At 35.3% G+C, this 25,114-nt stretch overlaps 1 protein-coding gene across 3 annotated transcripts; it reads right to left on the bottom strand.

Moving 5' to 3' along the window:
• Positions 1 to 13,934: 13,934 nt before the first annotated feature.
• LOC141400842 (uncharacterized) lies at positions 13,935 to 23,089 on the bottom strand. Of its 3 annotated transcripts, none has more exons than XM_073980409.1 (3): positions 22,493 to 23,089; positions 21,983 to 22,055; positions 13,935 to 15,755 (listed from the first exon to the last, which is right to left on the bottom strand). In XM_073980409.1, the coding sequence occupies exon 3, from the start codon at positions 15,751 to 15,753 to the stop codon at positions 14,623 to 14,625; it is 1,131 nt and encodes a 376-aa protein (XP_073836510.1). In that variant the 5' UTR covers positions 15,754 to 15,755; positions 21,983 to 22,055; positions 22,493 to 23,089; the 3' UTR covers positions 13,935 to 14,622. The 3 variants fall into 3 exon arrangements, with proteins under 3 accessions (XP_073836510.1, XP_073836511.1, XP_073836512.1); XM_073980410.1 differs by having other exon boundaries at positions 22,663 to 23,089; XM_073980411.1 differs by having other exon boundaries at positions 21,999 to 23,089.
• Between the last annotated feature and the right edge of the window lie 2,025 nt (positions 23,090 to 25,114).

The following is a 25,114-nucleotide window of genomic DNA, read 5'->3' as shown; positions in this document are numbered from 1 at the left end:
ATTAAAGGAACGGAAAAATGGTAGATGTGGTAGCAATGTCAAAAAGAAACATAAAAAAATCAATTTTCGTCTTCTATTTCACAGTTTTTAATTTAGTTTTGTCAGCTTTCGACTTTTTCTTCCTTTTTCGTCCATATTTTCTTCATTGTGAAATAATCGTCAAACAAAAGTCGAAAAATCAGTTCTGCCATTTTTTACCTACAGAAATTTGTCTGGTAGCCTGTGCTAGAAGAGAAAGGCATATGTGCTCTCTCCTCTTTCACTCTCTTAAAAATTGCTGCCAGCTTTACCACTTTTTGGGGATAAGGAACGCTTTGCAGGTTAAATATGGTAACAAATGGTAAAAATGGTAACCTCAGGTAAGTAAAGGAACACAGCTAAAAAGAGACCTTAATATTGACTTCCCGTTCTTGAGAATTTCAGTCATATTCGAAGGAGGTTACATTTCTGGGGCTGGATTCTTGTTCTATGAAAATTTGAAATGAAAAATAGTTCCTTTATAATTTTTCCATTTGACAGTTATTTCTTTATAAAAGTTGTCATTACACATTTGCATAGAAAGAGGATTGAGCCTCTGGTCTGTTCCAGAACTGCAAAAATCTACTATTTTTCCCCTTTTTCACGATATCATAAAGGAAACATTATGCCTGTTCCAGAACCTGCAAGAGTCTACACATTTTTAAAACGAAAACAAAATAGTAAAAAGTTGTATATTCTCGGAGTTGTGAAACAGGCCAATTGTTATCGTAGTAAACATTTTTAAATTCTTGCAGGTGCTGGAATAGATATGTATATCATTGAGGTAAAATATAGTAAGAATTCTCCCTCTACCAATTGATCGATGGTCGATTGAAATATTTTGTTTTTTTTTTTTTTTGACATGGTGCTGCGTAAACAGTCCACAAACATTCATTCGCTATCTTCTACCTTCTTTTCCTCAGTGGGGAATTCATGATTTTACTCTACTATGAAAATTCGATCTAATTAATTGTGTGGACTGACACTTATCAATGCTATTTTCAGCCAGCAGTTTTTCATTGAAGATGTAAAGGCCTGCGTACATAAGCCGCTCTGCCTGATTGCCTTGCTTTCCTGCTTCATTTCTGACGTAATAAAAATAATAGAATAAAGACGAAATTTTGAACTGGGTTGCCATCAGTTGGAAATTGGGTCGGCCTTCTTTGTTCTTTTATTTTTTATTGAAGCAGCAAAGCAAGGCAATCAGGCAAAGCAGCTTATGTACGCAGGCCTTAGCTGCTCTTTAACATAACCTATATTTTGTTCCCAATAGTGCCACCCAACTATTTTTCTCTGTAGTTTTCAGTCAACCAACTTATACAAGTGGCAACTCTGTGTATATGGTCATGTGGCATCCCTCTCCTTTTTTCGATATCAAATGCAAAACATCGATATTTTATTTGCTTTTAACACACATATTTTCCATTTAAGCTGCAATAAAATATATAATTTAGTTGAAAGAAACACCGTGTTATTTGATAAATCATGCATTTTGTTTTTTTTTTTTCATTTGTGTTATCACGTTTTATTTCTTTACAGCAACAAGTTTTATAACGACTTCATTATCATACATGGCAAAACAAACAAATCGATAACACATTGATTTTGCTTGTTGGTTATCGATATTGCCACATTTACAAGTAGTGGCAATACTGTTGTTATTGCCATATTAAAACAAAAACAGTAAAACACAACCGGTTTACATCGTATAGAAGATGATTTTAATGTTTTATTTTGTGTAATGACAAGTGAATGAATAAGCAGTTGGCATGATGGTGTTTAAAATATACATAAACGAAAAAAGAACCAAAAAAACTAAAAAAAGCTGCTGTAAACGAAGTTTGCCCGCATTATAGCATGTTTACATTAAGCGTAGTACACACTGACCAACTGACAGTCATCGAGGTCTATTTCGTTAATATCAAAGCCTAGCTGAATGATTACTTACTATTATTAAAACTTTTATTACTACTTAATAAAACTTTACATATTGAATTTCAAATATTTTTATTTAAACAAAAGCTTTTATTTGCCAGAAAATTGAAATTTGACTGATAGTGTGTACTCCCCTTTAGTCCAGGTCCACACTAGCGTTAATTTCATTAAAAAATTTCATGAAATTAAGTGTTCTTAAATCGAATTCCCCACTACAGCAATTTTATGATTTAACTCTACTATGGAGGTCGATCTAGAGACGCATAATTTCATGCAATTTTTTCAATGCAATCACTCTGGTGTGGACCGGGACTTAAGCGGCCTTTAAGGTGAGAACACAGTCAGCTCTTTTCTGCTTAGCTTATTTCTTCACTAGGCCGCTTATTTCTTGGTATCACACATCAAAGCGTAAAATTCATGGGCGCTATAAACATAATCATTTCCATATATCAAATAAAAATTAAATTGTTGTAAAATAAAATTAAATGTTTGTAAATAAAAATTACACCCAACTTTTATTTTTCAGATTGAACACGTGTTTATAACAAATTGAATGTCAAAAATGAAGCCAGGCGAAGAATTCAAAAGTTCAACAATTTTCAATTTTGTGGCCTGAAGCCTCGCTTCGTTGTGGTCTGTCCCATGGTAAAATAAAGTAGAGGCAGGCCAGATTTTCATAATCGCTGAAAAATACAACCCTGCAGCCATTGCTTAAAACGTCAAATTGCATGGTACAATAATATAGGTAGATGTATCTGCATAGTTTGCCCGTCTTACAAAAACATATGAAATTTATAACTACGCTGTTTATGTGTTAAAAGTACCAACTAGTGTAAAAAGCAAAAAATACTTTAGCTAGGGTCCAAAACATTGTTGCTAGAAAAGTGTTCCAAAAGTAACAAAAGTTGTACCCACAATTACCAAGGTAGTGGTGTCACACTAGCTGCTGAAAAGTCAAATCACAAAATAAAACAATTATTTTTGTTGTAATTTCCCCATCAACATAAAGAAAATGTTGACATAACATATTCCAAATTTTTTGGTAATTGTGCCATGGTTGTACCCAAACTTATGACAGTAAAAAAAGTCATTGTTTCTTGTGGAAGTTTGGCTGATCTAACATCGTGATTACTGGCATCCGATTTGCAGATAAATTTCAGCTAGAATTTTTGCAAAAATTTTAATTTTTCCATTCCCGTAGTTTTGGAACAAATTTAAATTAATATCAATATTTGACGAATCGTTCTTTCGTAAGTATTTCTATTAAAAAATTAACAATTTAATTTTGCCACGCGAATAAATATCGTTTGAACTTGTTTTAATTTTAAGATATACCCAGCAAAATGTTTGCATCCGCGGATGCAGTTAAATCCCTAGAACAATTGCCGCTGGAGTACATCTTTTCCTATGAATTCATCTATGAATTTTACAAGAGAGCGCGCAGCTAGGATGCACTCCATTTTGCTTCCACGGCACACAGCTAGGATGCACTCCATTTTCGTTCCAAATCACAGCCTTTGATGTAGTGTTTTGGATTGAATTTAAATTCAGTCTAAAGATGCTATAAAATGCAAGCCATTGCAAATATCCCAAAATAAATAAAATACATTGCTTATTCGTGTAAACAAGAATATTAACTTTATTACAATAATACAAATTATAGCAACTCTCCATTAAATTTGATCATAACTGAGTTTACTTCCTCTGCTCTGCTTTTTGTAACACCGCGACTGATATTGCTTCATCATCCAAATGGTTTTTCATTTTTCCTCCAACTCCAGTTCAGATTTCCAAAAAAACTCTAACTCCACTTCAAAAATAATTTGCGTCTCATGAATTACAGCAATGTTCGTATCTTTAGTTTGAATTTCTTTATTTTCTTTAAACAATTTCTTATAATTTTAGACACTCTTTCTTGTGTTCAAAGTCAAAAGACTGCGACTGTAGGGATCAAAAAATTGGCTTGCTTGGCTAGGGATCAATAAGCGAGTGCTTTTAAAATGTATCGAGCGGTGAGCATTTTTCATAACTCCGTGTGGACTGCATCGAAAGATGTATTGAAATCATAACTCTGCATTGCACTACTTCCAAACTTTTTTGCTGGGTAGCGTTGCAGCAGAAATTTTTTGTTGGAACAATTCACCGATGCATCTACCTTTATTATTGCATAATGTCAACAACAGTAACAAATGTCAACCCTGCTTTTGACAGAATAGGCCATAATAAGAAAAAAATTGTAATCAGCTGTTAGCTGTGGCCTACCTCTAATTATTCTACCATGGTCTGTCCTATTAAAAAGAGTGCAATTTCACTTTTGCGCTTTGAAGCGTGGTGGAAAAAGTTTCATTTCAAATTTTCATAGAACAAGAATTCAAGGTGAGAACACAATGGATTTTTGTTGCTTGTTTTTTCGGCCTAGCTTCAAAGCACAAAAGTGAAATTGTACTGTTTTCAATAGGACAGGACACAACGAAGGGAGGCTTCAGGCTACAAAGTTGAAAATTGTTGAACTTTTGAATTCTTCGCCAGGCTTCATTTTTGACATTTCGTTTCGACATTCAATTTGATATTAACACGTGTTCAATCTGAAAACTAGAAGTTGGCTGTAATTTTTATGTTCTGTACTAATTATTTACGAACAATTCATATTAAAAAATTGCATTTTATTTGATATATTGAAATAATTATGTTTATAGCGCACATGCATTTTACGCTTCGATGTGTGATACCAAGAAATAAGCGGCCTTGTGAAGAAATGAGGTAAGCAGAAAAATTAAGCGAAGAGCTGACTGTGTTCTCTCCTTCAGCCCCTGGGTACATGAGCTGCCTCGCCTGGTTGCCTTGCTTTCCTGCTTCATTTCTGACATAGCAAAAATAAAAGAATAAAGAAGAAAAGGACAACCTACTTTGAAATTGGCTCGGCCTTTTTTATTCTTTTATTTTATGTTATGTCGGAAATGATGGAGGAAAGCAAGGCAGCCAGGCGAGGCAGCTTATGTGCGTGTACCCAGGCCTAAACATGTTTCATAAAACACATACCATTTAAGTGGTCTATTCCATAGAATATCTGTCAAATAAATCACGTAAATTCCACAAACACCTGTTTTAAATGCAAGTGTAAAAATCCATTTATCTCACATATGTATAAATGTCATTGTTTAACTTTTGGAAACATTCCACATACTGTCCACTCGCCTTCTTCATTTCCTCATCAATGCCATTTTCAGCCACCAGTTTTTCGCTGCTCTTTTACATAACCTAAATTTTGTTGCAAACAGTGCTACCCAATTATTTTCCTTTGTATTTTTTTCTATTTTTTCTTTCAACTAACTTTTTCAAGTGGTAACGCTGTGCATATTTCTATATGGCATCCCTCTCCTTTTTTCGATAGCAAAAGCAAAACATCGATATTTTATTCGTTTTTAACACGCCTATTTTGTTTTCAAGCTGTAGTAAAATATGTACTTTTCTTCAAAATAATACATCGTATTATTTGCTAAATCATATTTGTTGCGTTGTTTTCATTAGCTATAACGTTTTATTTTTTTACAGCAACAAGTTTTATAACAACCTCATTATCGTACACGCTACTCACACAAATCGACAACAGATTGATTTTTATCGTTGGTTATCGATATTGCCACATTTACAAGTAGTGGCAATACTATTGTTATTGCCATATTAAAACAAACACAGTAAAACACAATCGGTTTACATCGTATAGAAGATGATTTTAATGTTTTATTTTGTACAATGCAAATGTCTGTTCCAGAAACTGCGAGAATCTACAAAATTTTACTACGATAAAAATTTTTCCTTTATGATATCGAAAAAATAGTAAAAATTAGTTGATTTTTGCAGTTCTGGAACTGCATGAACACAAGTTGAGAATACAAAAACTAAAAAATACTTGGAAATATCCCAGTAAAAAAACAAGATAAAAGTGCTTCACTGTTGTAAACGAAGTTTGTCTACATTATAGTTTGTTTATATTAGAGATTATTTTGTGAAATAATAAATAACTGAAAAACAAACACCTGTCATGATGGTGCGTAAAATATAATAATTGTTCTACAAACATCCCAGACGGGACAAGGGAGACTTCTCTCATATTAATGAGTGCACCCCGATTCATATTAGCTGAATAATATGAGACATACTGTTTATCGCCGAGTCCGAACTTCGTGTCTAATAGTACGTTTATATATAACCGGATTTAACAAACCCACTGGGGTTCAAATGCCAATTCCTTTGCGTATACGTCAAATAAATCTTCATTAAGAAGGTTAATCCTGCAAAAGGCTATAATATAAACATGGCCTTAAGACACCACTTGTAGAGAAGTTTTACATGGCTGAAATACTCAGGAAATGTCGCCAACATTACTAAGGGGTATTTTGCCACGGTGGCACCCGTAAAATATACATAAATGAAAAAAGAAAATAAAAGTACTTGACGAAAATATCACACTGTTGTAAACGAAGTTTGCCTGCATTATAGAATGTTTGCATTAGAACTTTCTGCTGAGTTAAACTCATTTATATGCAATGGAATCGACAATTTAAGTCCACCGGTACGTTTATACCATGGTATAGGTAAGTCAGGTATGAAAATCACTGAAATGTACAACGATGTAGCCATGGCTTAAAACGTCAAATGACATGGAACAATAATATTTTTATGTTCAAAGTACCAAATAGAGTAAATCCATATTTACATTAGGAAATTTTCCATGCCGCAATTGTCAGTTTGAAAGAGAGAGAGGTGAGGCATATGGTAACCCTTTGCGTCTCAACACCCTCTCTCATCGACAAAGTGACAAACTATCTGATCTAACATCGTGATTGTTGGCATCCGATTTCAGATACGTTGACATCTCAGCCAGAATTATTATAATATCTGTAATTTTTCCGTTCCCGTACTTTTAGAACAAACTTCAATTAATATCAATATTTGACAAATCGTTCTTTTCAATTTTAACATCTTTGGTCTGTTCCTTTACTTTTAAAAATGGTAACAGTGGCAAAAAATGGTAAAAGTGGTGAACTGGTCTCATATAAATTGTATGCTTTTTAAAGTAAAGGAACACTTTGCAGGTTAAAAATGGTAAGAAATGGTAACCTCAGGCACGTAAAGGAACAGAGCTCTTGTGTTACCGCAGAAGTTTTTTGTTGGAACAATTCAACCGATGCATCTACCTTTATTATTGCATAATGTCAACAACAGTAAACAATTTCAACCTTGCTTTTGACACAATAGGCCATAATAGCTTCGTTCCAGTATTTTTTTAATGGTAAAATGTTCAAAAGATAAAACTATCAAAAATGAGTTCAACGCAGACATTTTCCAAAATGTACGGGAACGGAAAAATGGCAGAAACGTCAAAAAATCTGGAACAAATGTCAAAGTCGGCGTGTCAGCGAATCGGAAGCCGGCAAACATGTTGCACATTTTTGCTCGCTCAAATTTGTCGTGTAAAAAGTTCCTAAAGAGAGAGCCATTCAGCGCCATTTTTGTTCAAAGAGAAGTGAACATTTTGCAACTTGTTTGGTGTACGGGAACGCATTTCGGGGAAAATGTTCAAAATGTGTTAAATGTGTAAAAACTTTTTAGTTCTGGAACGAAGCTAATAAGAAAAAAATTGTATTGCTGTAAGCTGTGGCCAATGGCACAATTGCCAAGGCAGTGGTGTTACACCAGCTGTTCGAATATGAAATGTCAAATCCCTTTTTAAAAACTTATTCTTGTTGTAATTTCCCCAACGACATAGAGAAAATTTTGACATAACATATACAAAGATACCACTACCTTGGTAATTGTGCCCTGGGCATACCTATACATTTTATCTACCATGAGTATAATAAATGGTCTGTTCCTGAACTGCGAGAATCTACTAATTTTTACTATTTTATTGATAGCATAAAGGAAAAAATTTTATCGTAGTAAAAATTATTAGCTTATTACAGGTTCTGGAACAGGTACAAAGGAAGTAAAGCATTTGCTCTGTCCAGACCCTGCCAGAATCTACTAATTTTTGCTACGAGAACAATTTTTCCTTTATGTTATCGGTAAAAAGTAATAAAAACAAGTAAAAAAAGTTTCAGTCGGCCTTCCCGACAGAGATATACCCTCAGGCTGTGTATATTGAAACAATTTATTCCCAAAAAACGTATATATGTATTTAGGGGGTTTTAAAAAATTTGGGCGTTTGAACGGACAAAAATGTTGATTAGGATTAAAGATTAAAAGTTTTGCGGAGGAGATACTAAAATGAATGGATCGACATTGACCATTATGGAAGTGGATCTCCAGCCACTACATACGGTGCCATAGGGGATTTTTACACCCTTCGGGTTGTTTGCTCAAGAAGTATGCCCCTGAAAAAACTTTTACCACCGTAATTGAGGCAGAGAATGCAAGTTGCTTCAACAAAAATTAAAGTGATTCTATAACAGGTCTTAAAGTGAACTTATCCGAAATTTAGTGTGGGAGGTACCGGATGGAGTGGACAAATATAGTCCATATTTGAACCTGATCTATATCTGGTAGATATATTAGGATGTGTAAAGTATGGACCAATTCGGCCACTTCCTTCATGAGTTACCGTACGAACAATATTTCCGAACATTTTTGAACTTTTGTGGGGGAGGTACTTGAAGGATTGGACCGATATGGCTTATCTTCGAACTTAAACTATTTTTGAACAGAGTTTGGACCAAATCGACAGATCCTTTCGAGAGTTGTCTGCGCTCCAACCATTTCACACGGTCGTATTTTTTTCAACTTTCAGGCTATTTTCTCAGGAAGTATGGACTTGCCCCTGACTTACCCGAAGAAGTGGACCGTCGGAGTCCATATTGGAACCTTATCTAAGTCTGGTAGACATTTCACGATTTGCCAAGTATGGACCAAATCGGTTACTCAACTCAAGAGTTATCGTGCGTACAAATTTTCCGAACATTTTCGAACTTTTGTGGGGGAGGGACCGGAGGGGGTGGACCGATATAACCCATCATCGAACTTAAACTAAGTTTGGACAAAATATTACGAAAACCAAATTTTGGACCGAATCGGTTGATCCGTTGGAGAGGTATCGTGCGCTCCTGCCAGCCAGCCAGACAGACGGACGGACATTGCTCATTCGACTCCAAATTGTCTAAAACACATTTTGTCCAAACATACTTGGGGTCTAAAACCATTATTTCGATGAGGCACATTTTGCCCGTATGAAAGTGTATACACCCTCGTTAGCATAAATGATGAGGGTATAATGAAATACACATACAACTTTGTTCAATATGTACGGGAACGAAAAAATGGAGAAAACGTCAAAAAACTGGAACAAATGTCAAAGTCGGCCAAGCAGCCAATCAGAAGGCGTCAACTATATTACTATTTTTTACCCGCTCAAATTTGTCGAGTAAAAAGTTTTTAAAGAGAGCGTCATTCAGAGCCATTTTTGTTTAAAGAGAAGTGAACATTTTACAACTTTTTTTTGTGTACGGGAACGGGTTTTCGGTAAAATGTGTAAAAGTCGTAAAATTTGTAAAAATTTTTAGTTCTGGAGCAAAGCTCATTTTTAAAAGTAAAGGAACAGACCAATATGCTGTCAAACCGACTAACTATGCAGATACATCTACCTTTATTTTTGCTCCATGCCTTTTGTCGTTTTAAGCCATGGCTACTGGGTTGCATTTTCAGCGATTTTCATGCCTGACCTACCTATACATTAGATCTCTTCCTTTACGTGCAAGAATATTCCAGTTTAATACTTTTTACTCGAAAAGCGCTCCTTTACTTCGGACACCATACAATTCATATGGGATCAGTTTACAACTTTTACTACTTCTGCCGGTTTTACTATTTTCTAAAGCAAAGACATATGGCCTGTTCCCATACTTTATAAAGTGGTAAAAGTCGTAAAAGTTGTAAAAGTCGTAAACGATTTTCATATAAATTTTGTGTACGGGAACGCAAAATGTGTAAAAGTGGTAAAAATTGTAAAAACTTTTTAGTTCTGGAACAGAGCTATAATATATAACAAGATAGGACATTGCTACTATACATCGGCAGATGGCGCTGGAGGTCTAACATAATGTTATATTCCAATATGGTGACATAAAATTATGTTATACTTGTTTTTGTTGCCGTCGTGTTCTGTTAGTTCTCTGTTGTACACAAACACCATCTATGGTTTAATAGTAAAATTGAACTGCATTATGCACTATGTCCAATCTTTTCTATGTTCTATGTCTTTGTCAAAGGTGAAGGAATAGACCAATTATTGCACCATGGTTTAGAATATTAGTAATACTTTGTTTACATTTACTAAATCCACTCGATTTCAACTATCAATTCCATTGCTCAAACGTCAAATGAAATCCATCGATTTCAGATGAGTTTTTATTTGACGTATACACAAAGGAATTGACAGATGAAATCGAGTGGATTTCGTAAATGTAAACTTATACTATATAAGCTTACATTTACGAAATCGAGTGGATTTCAACTGTCAATTTCTTTGCGTTTACGTCAAATGAAAACTCATCCGAAATCCATTGAATTTCATTTGATGTTTAAGCAGTGGAATTGGCAGTTAAAATCGAGTGGATTTAGTAAATATAAACGTACTATACAATTTCCACATGTAATTCGAAGAATATCAGTTGTAATTTGATTATTTCATTTAAAATTCAATTGGAATTCTCAAATTACAAGTGAAATGTTTCGAATTTAAACTGAAATTATTCGAATTACATGTGAAAATGGTGTATATCCTTACTTTTGCAAATCCTGTATATTTGAGTTGTCGAAAATGACAATATATGTCAAAAAATCGAAATAATACACTTAGTCATAGTATAAGTGTGTAGTCTAAAAGGGGTTTTACCAGAAATTACTCAAGTTAGTAAGTCCCGGTCCACAATAAAGCGATTTCAATGAAAAAATTTAATGAAATTGGGCGTTCTTAGATCGGGTTCAATACCAAAGTACTCGATCTAAAAATGCCTAATTTCATGAAATTAAATTTTAATTCCCAAAATACCTACCTTAAGGGCACGTGTAAAGTGCGCTTAAAGTAAACAGAGTTTTTGTTGGAGAGTGGAGGGGAAAGTGTAGAAGGGATGGAAACCTTCAAAAATAACATGTCTGACATCAGCTGGTCTGTATATTAGTATACCCAAAGATACAACATATGGTCTGTTCCTTTACTTTAAAAAATAGTAACAGTGGCAAAAAATGGTAAAAGTGGTGAACTGGTCTCATAAAAATTGTATGCTTGTTAAAGTAAAGGAACGCTTTGCAGGTTAAAAATGGTAGGAAATGGTAACCTCAGACAGGTAAAGGAACAAAGCTATACATGTGAAAAAGCATATGGTGTGATGTAGCCATTAGAGGTGGTTTACACTAGCTATCAATGTCATATGACACGAAATAAAAACATCCATATCTACCCACGCAGGCAATGTGGACACGTAATTTCACTGCATTTTTGCTAGTGTGGACGCAAAAAGTAAATGGAAAATCCCCAATATTGCACGCATGGAAATTTTCATCACATATAACATTGATATATAGTAGGCCTGTTCGATAACTTCGCAAGTAAAAAGTATTTGCAAGTTCTTGCAACCACTTGCAAGTTCTATCACTTTTACTGAATAAGTTTGTTATCGAACAGCATTTTGTACAAATTTGTACAAACTTTTGGGTTATCGTACAGACCTCGTGTAAACCATGGTACAATAATTTGGAAGGTAGGTCAGTAGTGGGATTCTCTAATTCATTTTTTGAGTAACCGACAAATGTCGGTAAAATTTAAATGCTTATAACTTCGGTAATTAACGATGTTTGTCGGTAAGTTAGCGTCGAATAAATAGTAGTCGCAAAGTTCTACCGATAGCAAGAGTGTTGTCAACTTTAATATGAATTTTTCATTCATAATTTTGCGTTTTAATTTTATCGATTTAACGACAAAAATCGATCAAAAAATGAGTTAGTTACTACTGGTTCGAACAAATTGTGACAAATAAGGCCTGGGTGTTTCGCTTATTCTGTCAGAATTAAAAATAAATTAAAAATCATGGGAGGCTAAGTTTTCTTTACAGAGTCAGATTCTGTATATGTTCAAAAGTTTGTTTCATCACAATGTTGTAATAAATATAAATAATAAATTTTGTAATAACAATTTTCATTTCGACTGAATTTTAATATGTATAAAATATTTTGTCATATTTTTCAAAACCATAAACATACATACACTACCTCATATTGGGTTTCTACACGGTTTTTTACATATTTGGGCATACCAACTGTCATGGACAGCTGGAAGACAGCCAACAAATGTATGTATAGCCCTGTTCCTTTACGTGCAAGAATCTTCAAGTTTTACCACTTTTTACTCGAAAAGCGTTTCTTTACTTCCGACACCATACAATTCATATGGGAGCAGTTTACAACTTTTACTACTTTTGTCGGTTTTACCATTTTCAAAAGTAAAGGAACAGACCATATGTGTTGGTAAATCAGAGTTGTATTTGAAGACAAACTGTCTGGTATAAACGCATAGTTATGTGGATCATGGTACAATAATACAGGTAGCATTATCAAGCCAGCTGATGGTAACATAATGTGTCAATTGCATTGAATTGATGTCAAATTTTGACATCTTATGTTACCAACAATTGCCGATGCGGCTACCTGTGTATTTGTACCATGATGTGGATACCATGGCACTATTAGCAGGTAGATACATCAGCCAACAACTAAGCCAGTTCAGGGGCTCAATTCTGTTTCTATGAAAATGTGAAATGAAAACTTTTATAAAGGAAAAAAACTGTCAAATGAAAAAAATTATAAAGGAAATATTTTTCATTTCAAATTTTCATAGAACAATAATCCAGGCCCAGTACTGTGAAATGTCAAAAATGTTTTCAAAAAAAAAAAAAAACCACAATTGTTTTCAATTACAACAACATTTTTGACAGCTTGCATCAGCTGGGCTGATGCGGGTACCTGTATGATTGTGGCATGGTGCATACCATGGTACAATAATACAGGTAGCATTATCATGCCAGCTGAATGTAACATAATATGTCAAGTGCATTGAATTGATGTCAAATTTTGACACCTTATGTTACCAACAGACCAGACTATGAAAATTTTCATTGAAAACGTTTTGCCATTTTCTTCCAAATTTTCATTGACGTCTACACATATATGAAATCATATGAACATTTTGATATTTTCATTGGTTTGAGAGTTACGTATTTAAAGTCCCAATTTACATTGGGAGAGTTTATTTGCGGCAATTGTCATTTTGTAGGAGAGAGAGGTGAGGCATATGGTAACCCTTTGCCTCTCAGCAACCTCTCTCACCTACAAACTGACAATTGCCGCAAGTAAACTCGCCTAATGTAAATTGGGACAAACACAAAGAATAATTTCAGATTACAAAACCTTGTGTACAGAGCTTCACCCCCTTTACAAAATTTGCATAGTCTGGCATAAGACTAACGCGCTCTATTCTCGTCTGTACAAGCAAATGCAAACAGCTGTTTTCATTGCAAATGGAATTACATATGGACGAAAAAAAGTGACAGTTTCTCTGTATGAATATGTAAAAAGCAGAACGTGTGAAAACTGCATTATTGCATTTGTCGTCAAATTAAAAATATTAATGTTAAGAATGTTAAGCCAAATCTTTCACCGTTCATATTGCATGTGAATGCGTCAAATAATTTTCATATTTTCAGAATATGCAATTTAATTTACAACCTGTTTCTGTATGTCAAAACGAAAATGTGTGCGAATGAAACACACCCAACCTTTAGTTTTCGTAATATTATTACTGTTTATTTACAAGGGGGTGGGGTTTTGTGTAAATTTTAGTTTATATTTGTCTTATTAAATATTTGTTATTTTATTTGTCCACTTTAGTTACCACTTGTTTTATGCCTCTTTGATTAAAAGATGTCATTTGATTTTGGTTTTACAAATTTTATTTAAACACAAAGTTCACAATAGTTTAATTCAGTTTTGTTTTACTTTGAAAGGTAAAAAATTTAATTTCAATTCACATCAATTGTTTTTGTTTAGTTATGTTTAATTTACTTATTTAAATATCAAGATTTGTTTTTCGACAATGATTGTAAGTTTTTTCCTTGCGTTTGACTTCCACTTGTTTTCTTTTTGTTTTCTCGATTTGAAAGACAATTTTGATCTTTTTGATAGCTAGTTCGCGAAACAACTAAAACTTCTTCTCTATCCCTTTTGTGTGTAAGGGCATAATAAGAGATTGAGAAAAAAAATGTCAACAACAACATAAAGGTCTATGTACACATACATAGGTATGTCTGTATGTTCACTGAAGTAAATAGAGCGAAAAGAAACAAGTGGAAGTTGGAGTAGGAATTGAGTAAAAGTAAATAGAGAATTTCAAGTTCAAGGTTAATGCAGAAATGTAGTAAATAGAGAAATTCAAATTCAAGGCCAAGGTCAATAATACAGATCAGCTGTAGTCCGCTTTACTGCATTTTGACTTAACTTACAAATATATGCAAATTATGATTAAATGAAAGAAATGAAAATTATTGTTCAATTAAAATTTCATAAAATAAAAATATGTTGTTCAATCGTATATTGAACATGCCGCCTCTCCGTGACAGCTGCTCACATGTGTTCTACAACTCCAACAAATACATAGCCCAAAGCGGTTGGTTGGGCGAAGACACCAGCTACTTCGGTTTCCAGACATCCGTTACGGAAGATGGTTTTGTATAAGTCTGCCCCGAGCTCAAGTTCAATGGCTGTATTGCTGCGGGGTATAGGATCCGCCAGGGAATCTTCTGGGAAATCAATGGCAGGATTTGCTTCAATTGGGCCAGCATAGGGTTTTTTTGGTAGGTCGCTTGTCACTATGGCAGTTATCTCCTTTTTCCAAATTTTGCGTGAATTTCTGGACGCGATGACGAACTTTGCAAATCTTGTTTCACCGTGGTTGAACGTCTCCAATTTGAGCTTGGATTGCAAAGACTTGGAAATTCTGGATACCGTCGCATGGAAATTTAAGCTTCCTCTGCATAGATGCCATGCACCTCCTTGATTTGGCATTTCTATGCGAATTTGAACGGTTGGTATGAATACCTTGGAATGGGCAAAGGGCACATTTGGTCGTGGTGCCATCGCAAAGTCTTTGTCCGTTAGCTTAGGTCTTTCTGCTGCCTTTGATGTGGTTGATCGTGTTGGTGATCGGCTCTTTCTATTTGATGATCGTGTTGGAGCGTGCTGCCGTTGATGTCTGGATGACGATGGAGATCGTGTTCTTGCTGGTGCCTGGCGCTGTCCAGGTCTTTGAAAGGAAACAGACCGTTGTTGCGAAAGACTTTGACGCTGTAGAGGTCTGTGCAATGAAACAGACCGCGCCGCTGTTTGTTGTTGACGTTGTGCAGGCGGTTTTGCTGAAACAGACCGTTTTTTTGTTGGCTGCTGGCGCTGTTGCGAACGGCTTGGTCGTTGTGGTCGTAAATCTTTCACTTGTGAAGCAGAGTGCAGCAAAAAATTATGCCTTTCGCCGCAAACATGACAACTCGATTTGGCTGGACAGTTGGGGCGATTGTGTGAACAAGCCAAGCAATTTATGCAATAATAATATTGGCATACGACCTCAAACCGCTCATCAGGAGTAAGACATAGAAACTCACGGCATGTTTTAATAGGATGATCCTGTTTACATAGACCACATGAGTGTATCCAAGGGCGTGGTCTATAAAAACTTTTGTATGCTCGAGGTTGTGGTGCCATGTCTGCAAAGAATAAGATTGGATTAGATTATGTATTGAAAAGGTATGGAGTTATGAAATGTCTATAAGCTATTCAGAGAGTAGTGGAATAAGTTTCGTTATAGGTCGTCGAATTTCTCCGTTCGAGGTCTTAAGATCAACAACTCTGATGTTTTGGTCTGAGCCTGGACATAACTTAATAATTCTACCTAACTTCCACTCATTCTGAGGCATTCTATCATCCATTATTATAACTAAGTCATTGAGTTGAACATTATCTTGATGTCTTTTCCATTTATAACGACGATGTAATTCTTTTAAATATTCGTTCTTCCATCGTTGACATAACATCTGAGATAATATTTTTAAACGCTTCCAACGGTTGGCTATCGTTATGTTTTCTTCGGATATGTCGGGTTCCGCTGGAGTTAATAAAGGAGAACCAATGAGAAAATGTCCAGGTGTAAGGGGAGAAAGGTCGTTGGGATCATCACTATTTGGACAAAGAGGCCTAGAATTAAGGCAGGATTCAATGCGTGTAAGGATTGTAGAGAACTCCTCAAAGGTAAATGTCATATTTGGTACCATTTTCTTGAGGTGCATTTTGAATGACTTTACGCCTGCCTCCCAAAGTCCTCCCATGTGTGGGGCTCCTGGAGGAATGAACGCCCAATCTAGGTTTTGGTGTGCATACTTCTGGGTAAGGTCATTTTTAATCTGTCGGAAGAATTCCAATCTGTCTTTTCTGAGCATTTCCGCTGCACCTGTGAAATTGGTCCCATTGTCAGAGAACATCTTTGCAGGGCAGCCACGTCGTCCTATAAACCTAGTAAAGGCAGCTAGGAATGCATGTGTGCTAAGGTCGCTTGTGACTTCCAAATGCACGGCTTTGGTTGAAAAACATACGAATATGCAGACATAGCCTTTTGTGATAAGGCATGCACGTCCTGTAAAATTGCGTATATTAAAAGGTCCTGCAAAATCTACTCCGGTGTTCAAAAAAGGTCTAGTAAACTGCGTTCGTTCCGGAGGTAAGGACGACATTATTTGATTTTGTGTACGCTTCTTATATATGATGCAGGCCTTGCACCGATTTATGACCATTTTTACGAGAGGTTTAAGTCTGAAAATCCAGAACTCTGATCGTAGGATACGGATCATTAACTGGTTTCCCCCATGTAATGTATATTTGTGTGCATGTTCAACTAGTAGTAAGGCCAGTTGGGAATGATGTGGGATGAGAACTGGGTGTCGTTCATTGTGGGTTAACATGGGAGAATTCGTAAGACGTCCGTTTGCTCTCATGATTCCATTGGCGTCAATAAACGGATTTAAAGTCAAAAGCGGACTGTTCGTAGGTAGTTTTCGTTTTTGGGATAGCAAGGTATATTCTTCTCCAAAATAGTGACGTTGGGTAAGTAGAATAAGTTTCCATTTTCCAATTTGTATTTCGTCTAAACGAATGTCGCTGGAGGATCCTGGGTTTCTACGTTGGTGTATTATTTGTATGGTCCTAGCGACATATGCAAATGATCGATACGCTTTTGATAAGGTCGAAAAGTTTTTTAAGGGATCAGTTTCCTTAAGATCTTTAATCGATGGGATAACAAATGTTTTGATTTGTTTTCGTTCTAAATTTGTTTCACCATGATGCTGAGATTGAGGCCAACAATTCTTCGGTTCTCGAAGCCATGGAGGTCCATGCCACCATAAAGTATTGTTTTTAAGGTCGTTAGAAGAGCATCCTCTTGTTGCTATGTCAGCTGGATTTTGTGATGATTCCACGTGACGCCAATTTGAAGTTCCGACCTTATCCATAATGTCAGATATTCGATTTCCGACGAATGTATTCCATACACATGGCGGTTTCCGAAGCCAGGCCAGGACGATTGTTGAATCCGTCCAAAAGTGTATGTCATGTTGTGAAAGGTTAAGATTTGGTACAATTGAAGATGCTAATTTTGCTAGAAGAACGGCACCGCAAAGTTCCAACCGAGGTAGGGAGATTTTCTTCACTGGAGCAACACGGGTTTTTGCAACGAGGAGGTTTGTATGTATGATGTCATTTTCTTCGATTCGAATAAATAAGGTCGCAGCATATGCTTTTTCAGACGAATCACAGAACCCGTGAATGTCTATCTTGCATGACGGAGTATATTGTATCCAACGTGGTATTTCCTGATGTTGAATGTCTGGACAATTTTGGAGAAAATTTTCCCATGCAGATGATGTGAGTGGTTTAAGTCCGTCATCCCATCCGCCCTTATCGAGCCATATCTGCTGCATAATGATCTTGGCAACAACGATAATAGGCGCTAGCCAACCGCAGGGGTCAAAAAACCGCGCTATTACGGAGAGAACTTCCCTTTTTGTAAACGACGACTTCAGCGTGATATCGGGTTGAGGAAACGAAAAGGAATCACTACTGATGTTCCATTTGATGCCCAACGTCTTTGTTACAACATTTTCTGACAGGTGTAAACACTCATCCGATAAAAGTTGTTCAGGTGGGAGGTCATTGATTATACTGGGATTATTTGAGGCCCATTTTCTCAATTCAAATCCTGCTGAAGTCAATGCAATATTTAATTGATTTCTTGAAGTTACTGCTTCTTCCACGGTATGTCCTCCTGCCAAAACATCATCCACGTACATGTTGTTTTTTAATATCTGAGAGGCTAAGGGGTATATGTCCTTGATGTCGTCAGCTAACTGCAACAAGGTCCTGATTGCTAGGAAAGGAGCGCAATTAACTCCAAAGGTCACTGTAAGGAGCTCAAAATCCTCAATTGGCCCTTTAGGTGATGTCCGAAATAGTATTCTTTGATACTTTGTTTGTGAAGGATGGACTAAAATCTGCCGGTACATTTTGGTAATGTCGGCATTGTACACAAATTTGTAAAATCTCCATTTTAAGGTCTGGAGAATAAGGTCCTGTTGAAGGATTGGTCCAGGGAACAAAATGTCGTTTAAACTCTTTTTATTGTCTGAGGGAGATGAGGCGTTAAAAACCACTCTGAGCTTGGTGGTCACACGGTCCGGTTTTATTACCGCATGATGTGGAAGGTAATAGTTAGGTCCATTATTGATATCGTCCTTTGAAATTTTCTTCATGTGCCCCAAGTCCAGGTACTCCATGATGGTTTTATCATATAAATCCTTGACTTCTGGTTTGGTACTAAGCATTTTCTCCATCCGAAGGTACTGCGCCATTGCTATGTTCCTAGAATGGCCAATGTTTTCCTCGTTTTTGAAGGGTAGGTTCACCATGTATCTCCCGGAGGCTGTTCTGGAAGTCGTTGACTTGTAAAGATTTTCGCAAAAAATGTCTTCTTTTGAGCGCAAAGTCTCACTTGGCGTTTCCTCCATCTCCCAAAATTGTGTCAGCAGACTATCTAGGGCAACGGCATTAAAGAGTGAGACATGGCTAGGTGACTGGGTCGATCGTTCTACTGGTCCTCCCACAATCCACCCAAACACAGTTTTTTGAGTCAATAGGGAGCCATGTGAACGCATCGGAACCGCTAAGTCGAAGATAGTTGGACAAATGTCGAGACCAATGAGAATGTCAACTGGTCTGCTTTTATGAAAATGTGGATCTGCAAGCGGATGATCTAGGTCATCATACATATCTATATCCATATTTTGTGGTGGTAGGTTGAATGACAATGTCTTTAGAACAGGGGCCCAAACGTCAAGTTTGAATTCAGGGTTTAACCGCGAGCGAATTGTGAAAAGGCATGCTTGTGTTGACGTTTCCATCATTGCTGGGTTAAGACCTGAGACGTGCACCAGGTTACGTTTGGTTGGAAGTCGAAGTCTATTTTTTAACTTCTCAGAAATAAAGGTCGATTGCGAGCCGGAATCGATGATTGCGCGGGCTTCGAATCTCTCTCCCTTTGATTCAACTTCCACTAAGGCTGTGAAAAGCAAGGTCTCTTCTGATTTCGACTGAGGTCGATTCTCATCGCGAAGAGCAAGTGAAGTTAGATGATTGGTTTTTGTACAAGGTGTGGACTGTATGGTTGTTGTTAGGGCTTGAGTACTTGTGGTAGGTCGTACGTCAAGCTGTGATTCAAAGGAGGTCGTTGATTCACCTCCTTTATGCAAAAGAGTGTGATGTCGAAGATTGCAATGTTTGCAATTGAATTTACTTTTGCACTCGCTAACCCCATGGTCAGTTAGGAGGCAATTGTAACATGTCTTTGTCGTTTTGACGACATGAATCCGATCGTTTACGGTTTTTGCCAGAAATTTGGGACAATTCCTCATTAAGTGGCATTCTTTACAGTACTGACATTTAAGATTCATAGATTTTTGTGGTCTATTGGAAGCTGATGTTAAATTTGTCTTTGAATTGTATTCAACATTCGTTTGAAATGAGTTGACTCTTTCCTTTTGAGGTCGGGGATTTCCTTTATTAACTTGAGCTGGTTTTGAGGTCGAAAGTTGAATGTTTCCAACAGATTCTAAAGTTTTGAATCGTTGTGTTAGGAAGTTATTGAATTTTTTCCATGTTGGGATTGTTGAACTGTCGCTTAACGTATTTTCAAAGTCCTGTAAATAGCTTCGAGGTAACTTTTGTGAACATAGATAAATGAGAATTGGATCCCATGTTACAATGTCAATGTCCAAAGTCTTTAAGGTTTCTAAACAACCATTTACTGACCTTTGCAGTGACTTTAACGATGAGCTTGAATCAACAGTTACCGTAGGTAAACTGAACAAAGTCTTCAACTGCTCATTCACTTGCATGCGCTTATTCTCATACCGGTCGGTTAGGCTTTTCCACGCTAAGTCAAAGCCGTCATGTGTGAGTGGGATATGCGCTATAATGTCCCTAGCTTCCCCACTGGTCTTTTGTTTAAGATGATATAACTTTTCAACCTTGCTAATTCCGGAATTTTCCACATAAATAGCCGAAAAAAGGTCTCTAAAGGTCGGCCACGTCTTGTAGCTACCATAAAAAACATCGGTATCGCAAGGGGGAAGCTTTATTGAACGACGTACGGAATTGTCCTGTACAGTCGTTTCATGTGGTTCTGTTGACTTATTGGTAAGGGTATCTATTTCTGCATTTATTATGCCTAACGTGGATTTGTATACTGAAATAGCCGTTCTATAATGTGCTCTAAGTTTTGTAAGGTCAACAGGTGCTTCTCCTTCCTTGACATCATAATCCCGACAGTCTTCGTAACATCGTTTTACTTGTGTCCAAATGTGATCCAGATGAACTCGAAGCGCTTGCAAACAATGTACATTATCTTCTGCCGCACCGCCAACCTGCGATTCGTTGAAATCGATCAGGTCGTTATAAGCGTTAGTGAACTTTTTTGTGATGTCCATATTTTCACAATGTCCAAAGAACTAACTCGAGATTTTCCCAAAAAAAACTATTCAAATTGAGTTATTATATTGTTCAGTGGCAACTTTCACCAGATAAATGCAATGTCCTCAACGACTCGTATTTAAACTTCAAGAAAATCGTTCAAAAATTTCCAAAAAATACAAATGATAAAGTGGTAGAGTTATAAACAGCCCAAAGTGTTGTACAACGTTAGTGCTTTTACAAAAAAAAACTTTCCAAAAGAATCAGCAATGTACGAGTGAAATCCAAGAATATTAAAGTTTGTTGTGAATGTCGGTAAACTTGAGCATCCGACATTAATAATTTCCAAAATTTGTATTATGTTGTTAAATATGACCAAAATCTTATTAATCGACCAAAATCCCAAAGTTATCTAGGTAATTCGACGTCACAAAATGGTTGAAAATGTCAATTTTGATTCTGTGTGTTGCAGAATATTTTAAAATACATATTAAATATATTACAAAAAGGTCCAAAGACAATAACCAAGTCGACGAAAAAACGACCAAAACGTGATTTATGCCAAAATGAAAAAAGGGTATGTGGTTTTCAAAAGATCTTTATGACAAATAGCACGAATCCCAGTATGAGAATTCAAAAGCAACGTAAAGTTGGGCAAAAATGTCGTATTCCGCAAAGTGATAAAAAGTTTCGTAAATTAATATCAAAATGCCAATTAATTTTTGTTCTGGTATGTTCAGCTGCAGATGAGTTCAATAAATATGCATTTATTTTTCTTGTTTTGATGTGTTTAACTTTCCCCAAAAAATGTTCAAATTTAATCCGAGATGGCAACCCTATGTCCTCTCAGAGATGTAATGTCATATGTTAAAGTCTCTCTCTCTCTTAGTACAAAATAAAAAATAGGTGAGTTTGTACTTACTGCTTCTCTTATGTACTTGCTTGTAAATTTTATTGAGGTCGTTTTACTCCAATTTTGTTAAAATTTCTGCAATCTGGAAAGAGAAGAAGACACACATTTGTTGGCGATGTTCAACGTTATATACATTGAACATTTGTATGTACAAAGGTCCGTTAGAAATAGCGGGGAATTTTTTTCTATTTCTTGTGATCGACAAGTAACACAATTTGACAAACAAAATTTTGGCACCGTTCAAGAACAAATTAGGTCGATTTTGAAGGTCAAATATTATGAACATGAAACGATTTTTGCACTATGTCACTATGAACTTCTTTTATACTTAATGTCACTGGCTCGTTATTTATTTTTTGTTTTTTTTTTTGTTTTTGTTAACAGTGTAATTTTTCACTTTTCACACGATCCGGCTCGAAGGACCAAATGTTTATTTACAAGGGGGTGGGGTTTTGTGTAAATTTTAGTTTATATTTGTCTTATTAAATATTTGTTATTTTATTTGTCCACTTTAGTTACCACTTGTTTTATGCCTCTTTGATTAAAAGATGTCATTTGATTTTGGTTTTACAAATTTTATTTAAACACAAAGTTCACAATAGTTTAATTCAGTTTTGTTTTACTTTGAAAGGTAAAAAATTTAATTTCAATTCACATCAATTGTTTTTGTTTAGTTATGTTTAATTTACTTATTTAAATATCAAGATTTGTTTTTCGACAATGATTGTAAGTTTTTTCCTTGCGTTTGACTTCCACTTGTTTTCTTTTTGTTTTCTCGATTTGAAAGACAATTTTGATCTTTTTGATAGCTAGTTCGCGAAACAACTAAAACTTCTTCTCTATCCCTTTTGTGTGTAAGGGCATAATAAGAGATTGAGAAAAAAAATGTCAACAACAACATAAAGGTCTATGTACACATACATAGGTATGTCTGTATGTTCACTGAAGTAAATAGAGCGAAAAGAAACAAGTGGAAGTTGGAGTAGGAATTGAGTAAAAGTAAATAGAGAATTTCAAGTTCAAGGTTAATGCAGAAATGTAGTAAATAGAGAAATTCAAATTCAAGGCCAAGGTCAATAATACAGATCAGCTGTAGTCCGCTTTACTGCATTTTGACTTAACTTACAAATATATGCAAATTATGATTAAATGAAAGAAATGAAAATTATTGTTCAATTAAAATTTCATAAAATAAAAATATGTTGTTCAATCGTATATTGAACAATTACCTTTGCTTTAATACAAAAACAAATTTAAAAACAAACGGTCTGTTCCAGAACTGCAAGAATCTACTAATTTTTACTATTTTTTCCGATAACATAAAGGAAAAAATGTTATCGTAGTAAAAAATAGTAGATTCTTGCAGGTTCTGGAACAGAGCAATACACACACGAGTTTGGTAGTATTTCGTACACATTAATTTTCTTATCGATATACAGAAACAGTTTTTTAACCTTTTACATCATATCCCTTCTCTAAACTAACTTCAAGAAAAAATTATATCTGTCAACTGATAAAATCAATCAAAAAACTTGATTTTTTAATTGCTAAAAATTTACGAAAATAGTTTCACATTTCACATGTGTATGAAGTAATAATATTCAAATCATTTTTCTCAAACAAAATTTTGAAATGTGGGTTAATGCAAAAATAGATAAGCAAAGTTACCCATTAATGTTTGTTTCATTTTGCCAAAAACGTTTTGCATTATTTTATTTCGTTTCTTCTTGGCCTATAGATTTTTGCGTTTGGCAAATTTGTTTTATTTCCATTCTTTATGCTGCGATTACAAGTTAATGCTTAAGTTAAGCATTGCAATTATCGTGTGCGAAATTCAACAAATATTGAAATTGAATACCGACACGAATTATTTCACACACACGCAAAATAAGTACATATTTCATTCCATCAACCGGTCGGCGACGGCAACTACGGCTAATGCCGTCGCCACTGTTTTATTTTGAATGTTAACGAAAACACGCTTTGACATTTCGTACTAAATTTTAGCAATTAAATTAATGCCTTTTAAATGGCAATTTTCTAGGCATTAAGATATGGAATGTGTGCGTTAGGTGACCGAAATAGTGGACAATTAATTAGAATATAATTAGACAATTTATTAAAAAAATAGAATGTTGAGATTTATTCTAAAGAATTTGCTTATAAATATGTCAAAGAGTAGCAATGCTGCCTAAATGTCTCCATCTTCAAGATGAAAAAAAAAACAACGTGTTTGACAAAAAAAACTACAACCACAAGAAGTCATTGACGAAAGCATTTAGCATTAATGAAAGAACAAAATTACAAATAATCGAACTTTTCGGAATTAACACCAACAGTGTAACAGCTGGCGATTTAAGCGAGCATTCCATGCTGCTTATTTGTCTCAACTTTAACTCCCATCTCTGTTCAATTGGCAACATTTGAACACTATTGTTTATCTTATTGTTTTTTTTTTACAATTATTCAGTGCCGTCTGTGTGTGTTTGATGCCAATTGATGCTACAGTTTGAGAGCCTCTGGCAGCGACTTGAAATAAAATAATGGCATTGCAGTTATTACCGACTACATTTGGTTTGTTGGGTATTATTCAAAGCCTTTGTTGTTGGAATTTTCAGTTATGTTTTGTGGTTTAAATTTTACAAAAGGTTATAGGTCAGTCATTTAATGCTTACATTTTATGTTTTTTTTTTTTTTCGGGAAATGTTTTCAACAACCTAACCTACAAAAGCAATGAAGAGTTGTCAGTGGACTTTTGAGATGCTGCACGTTGGTTTTGAGATAAATGTAAGTACCTACCAATAGATATTTTTTAAAGGTTCGTATAGTAACATCGTTAGTGTTTGTATTATGGGAATATTTTTGTGAATTTGAAAAATAATTGAAATTATTTTGACATTTGGTGATTGGTTGGCAGTTAGTGGATGGAATATTTGCGTTATTGGAAGCGTAATTTATACAAAAATATGAACAGTGTCTTGGAAAATATGAACGATAGATAAAAAATGTTTTTAAAAATCCGGGAGCCTTTTTGTTTTACACCTGGAAAATTTTAAAAATCCACGAGTAACCTTTAGTGGAATTCTGTAACTCATTTTTCGAGTTACCCACAAATGTCAGTAAAATTAAAAACCTTATAAT

This window comes from Musca autumnalis, unplaced genomic scaffold, assembly GCF_047663935.1.
Source record: "Musca autumnalis isolate F117 unplaced genomic scaffold, ASM4766393v1 scaffold_4, whole genome shotgun sequence".
NCBI lineage: Eukaryota > Metazoa > Arthropoda > Insecta > Diptera > Muscidae > Musca > Musca autumnalis.
The sequence above is the reverse complement of the archived record's forward strand: the minus strand, read 5'-3'. Positions and strand labels throughout refer to the sequence as shown.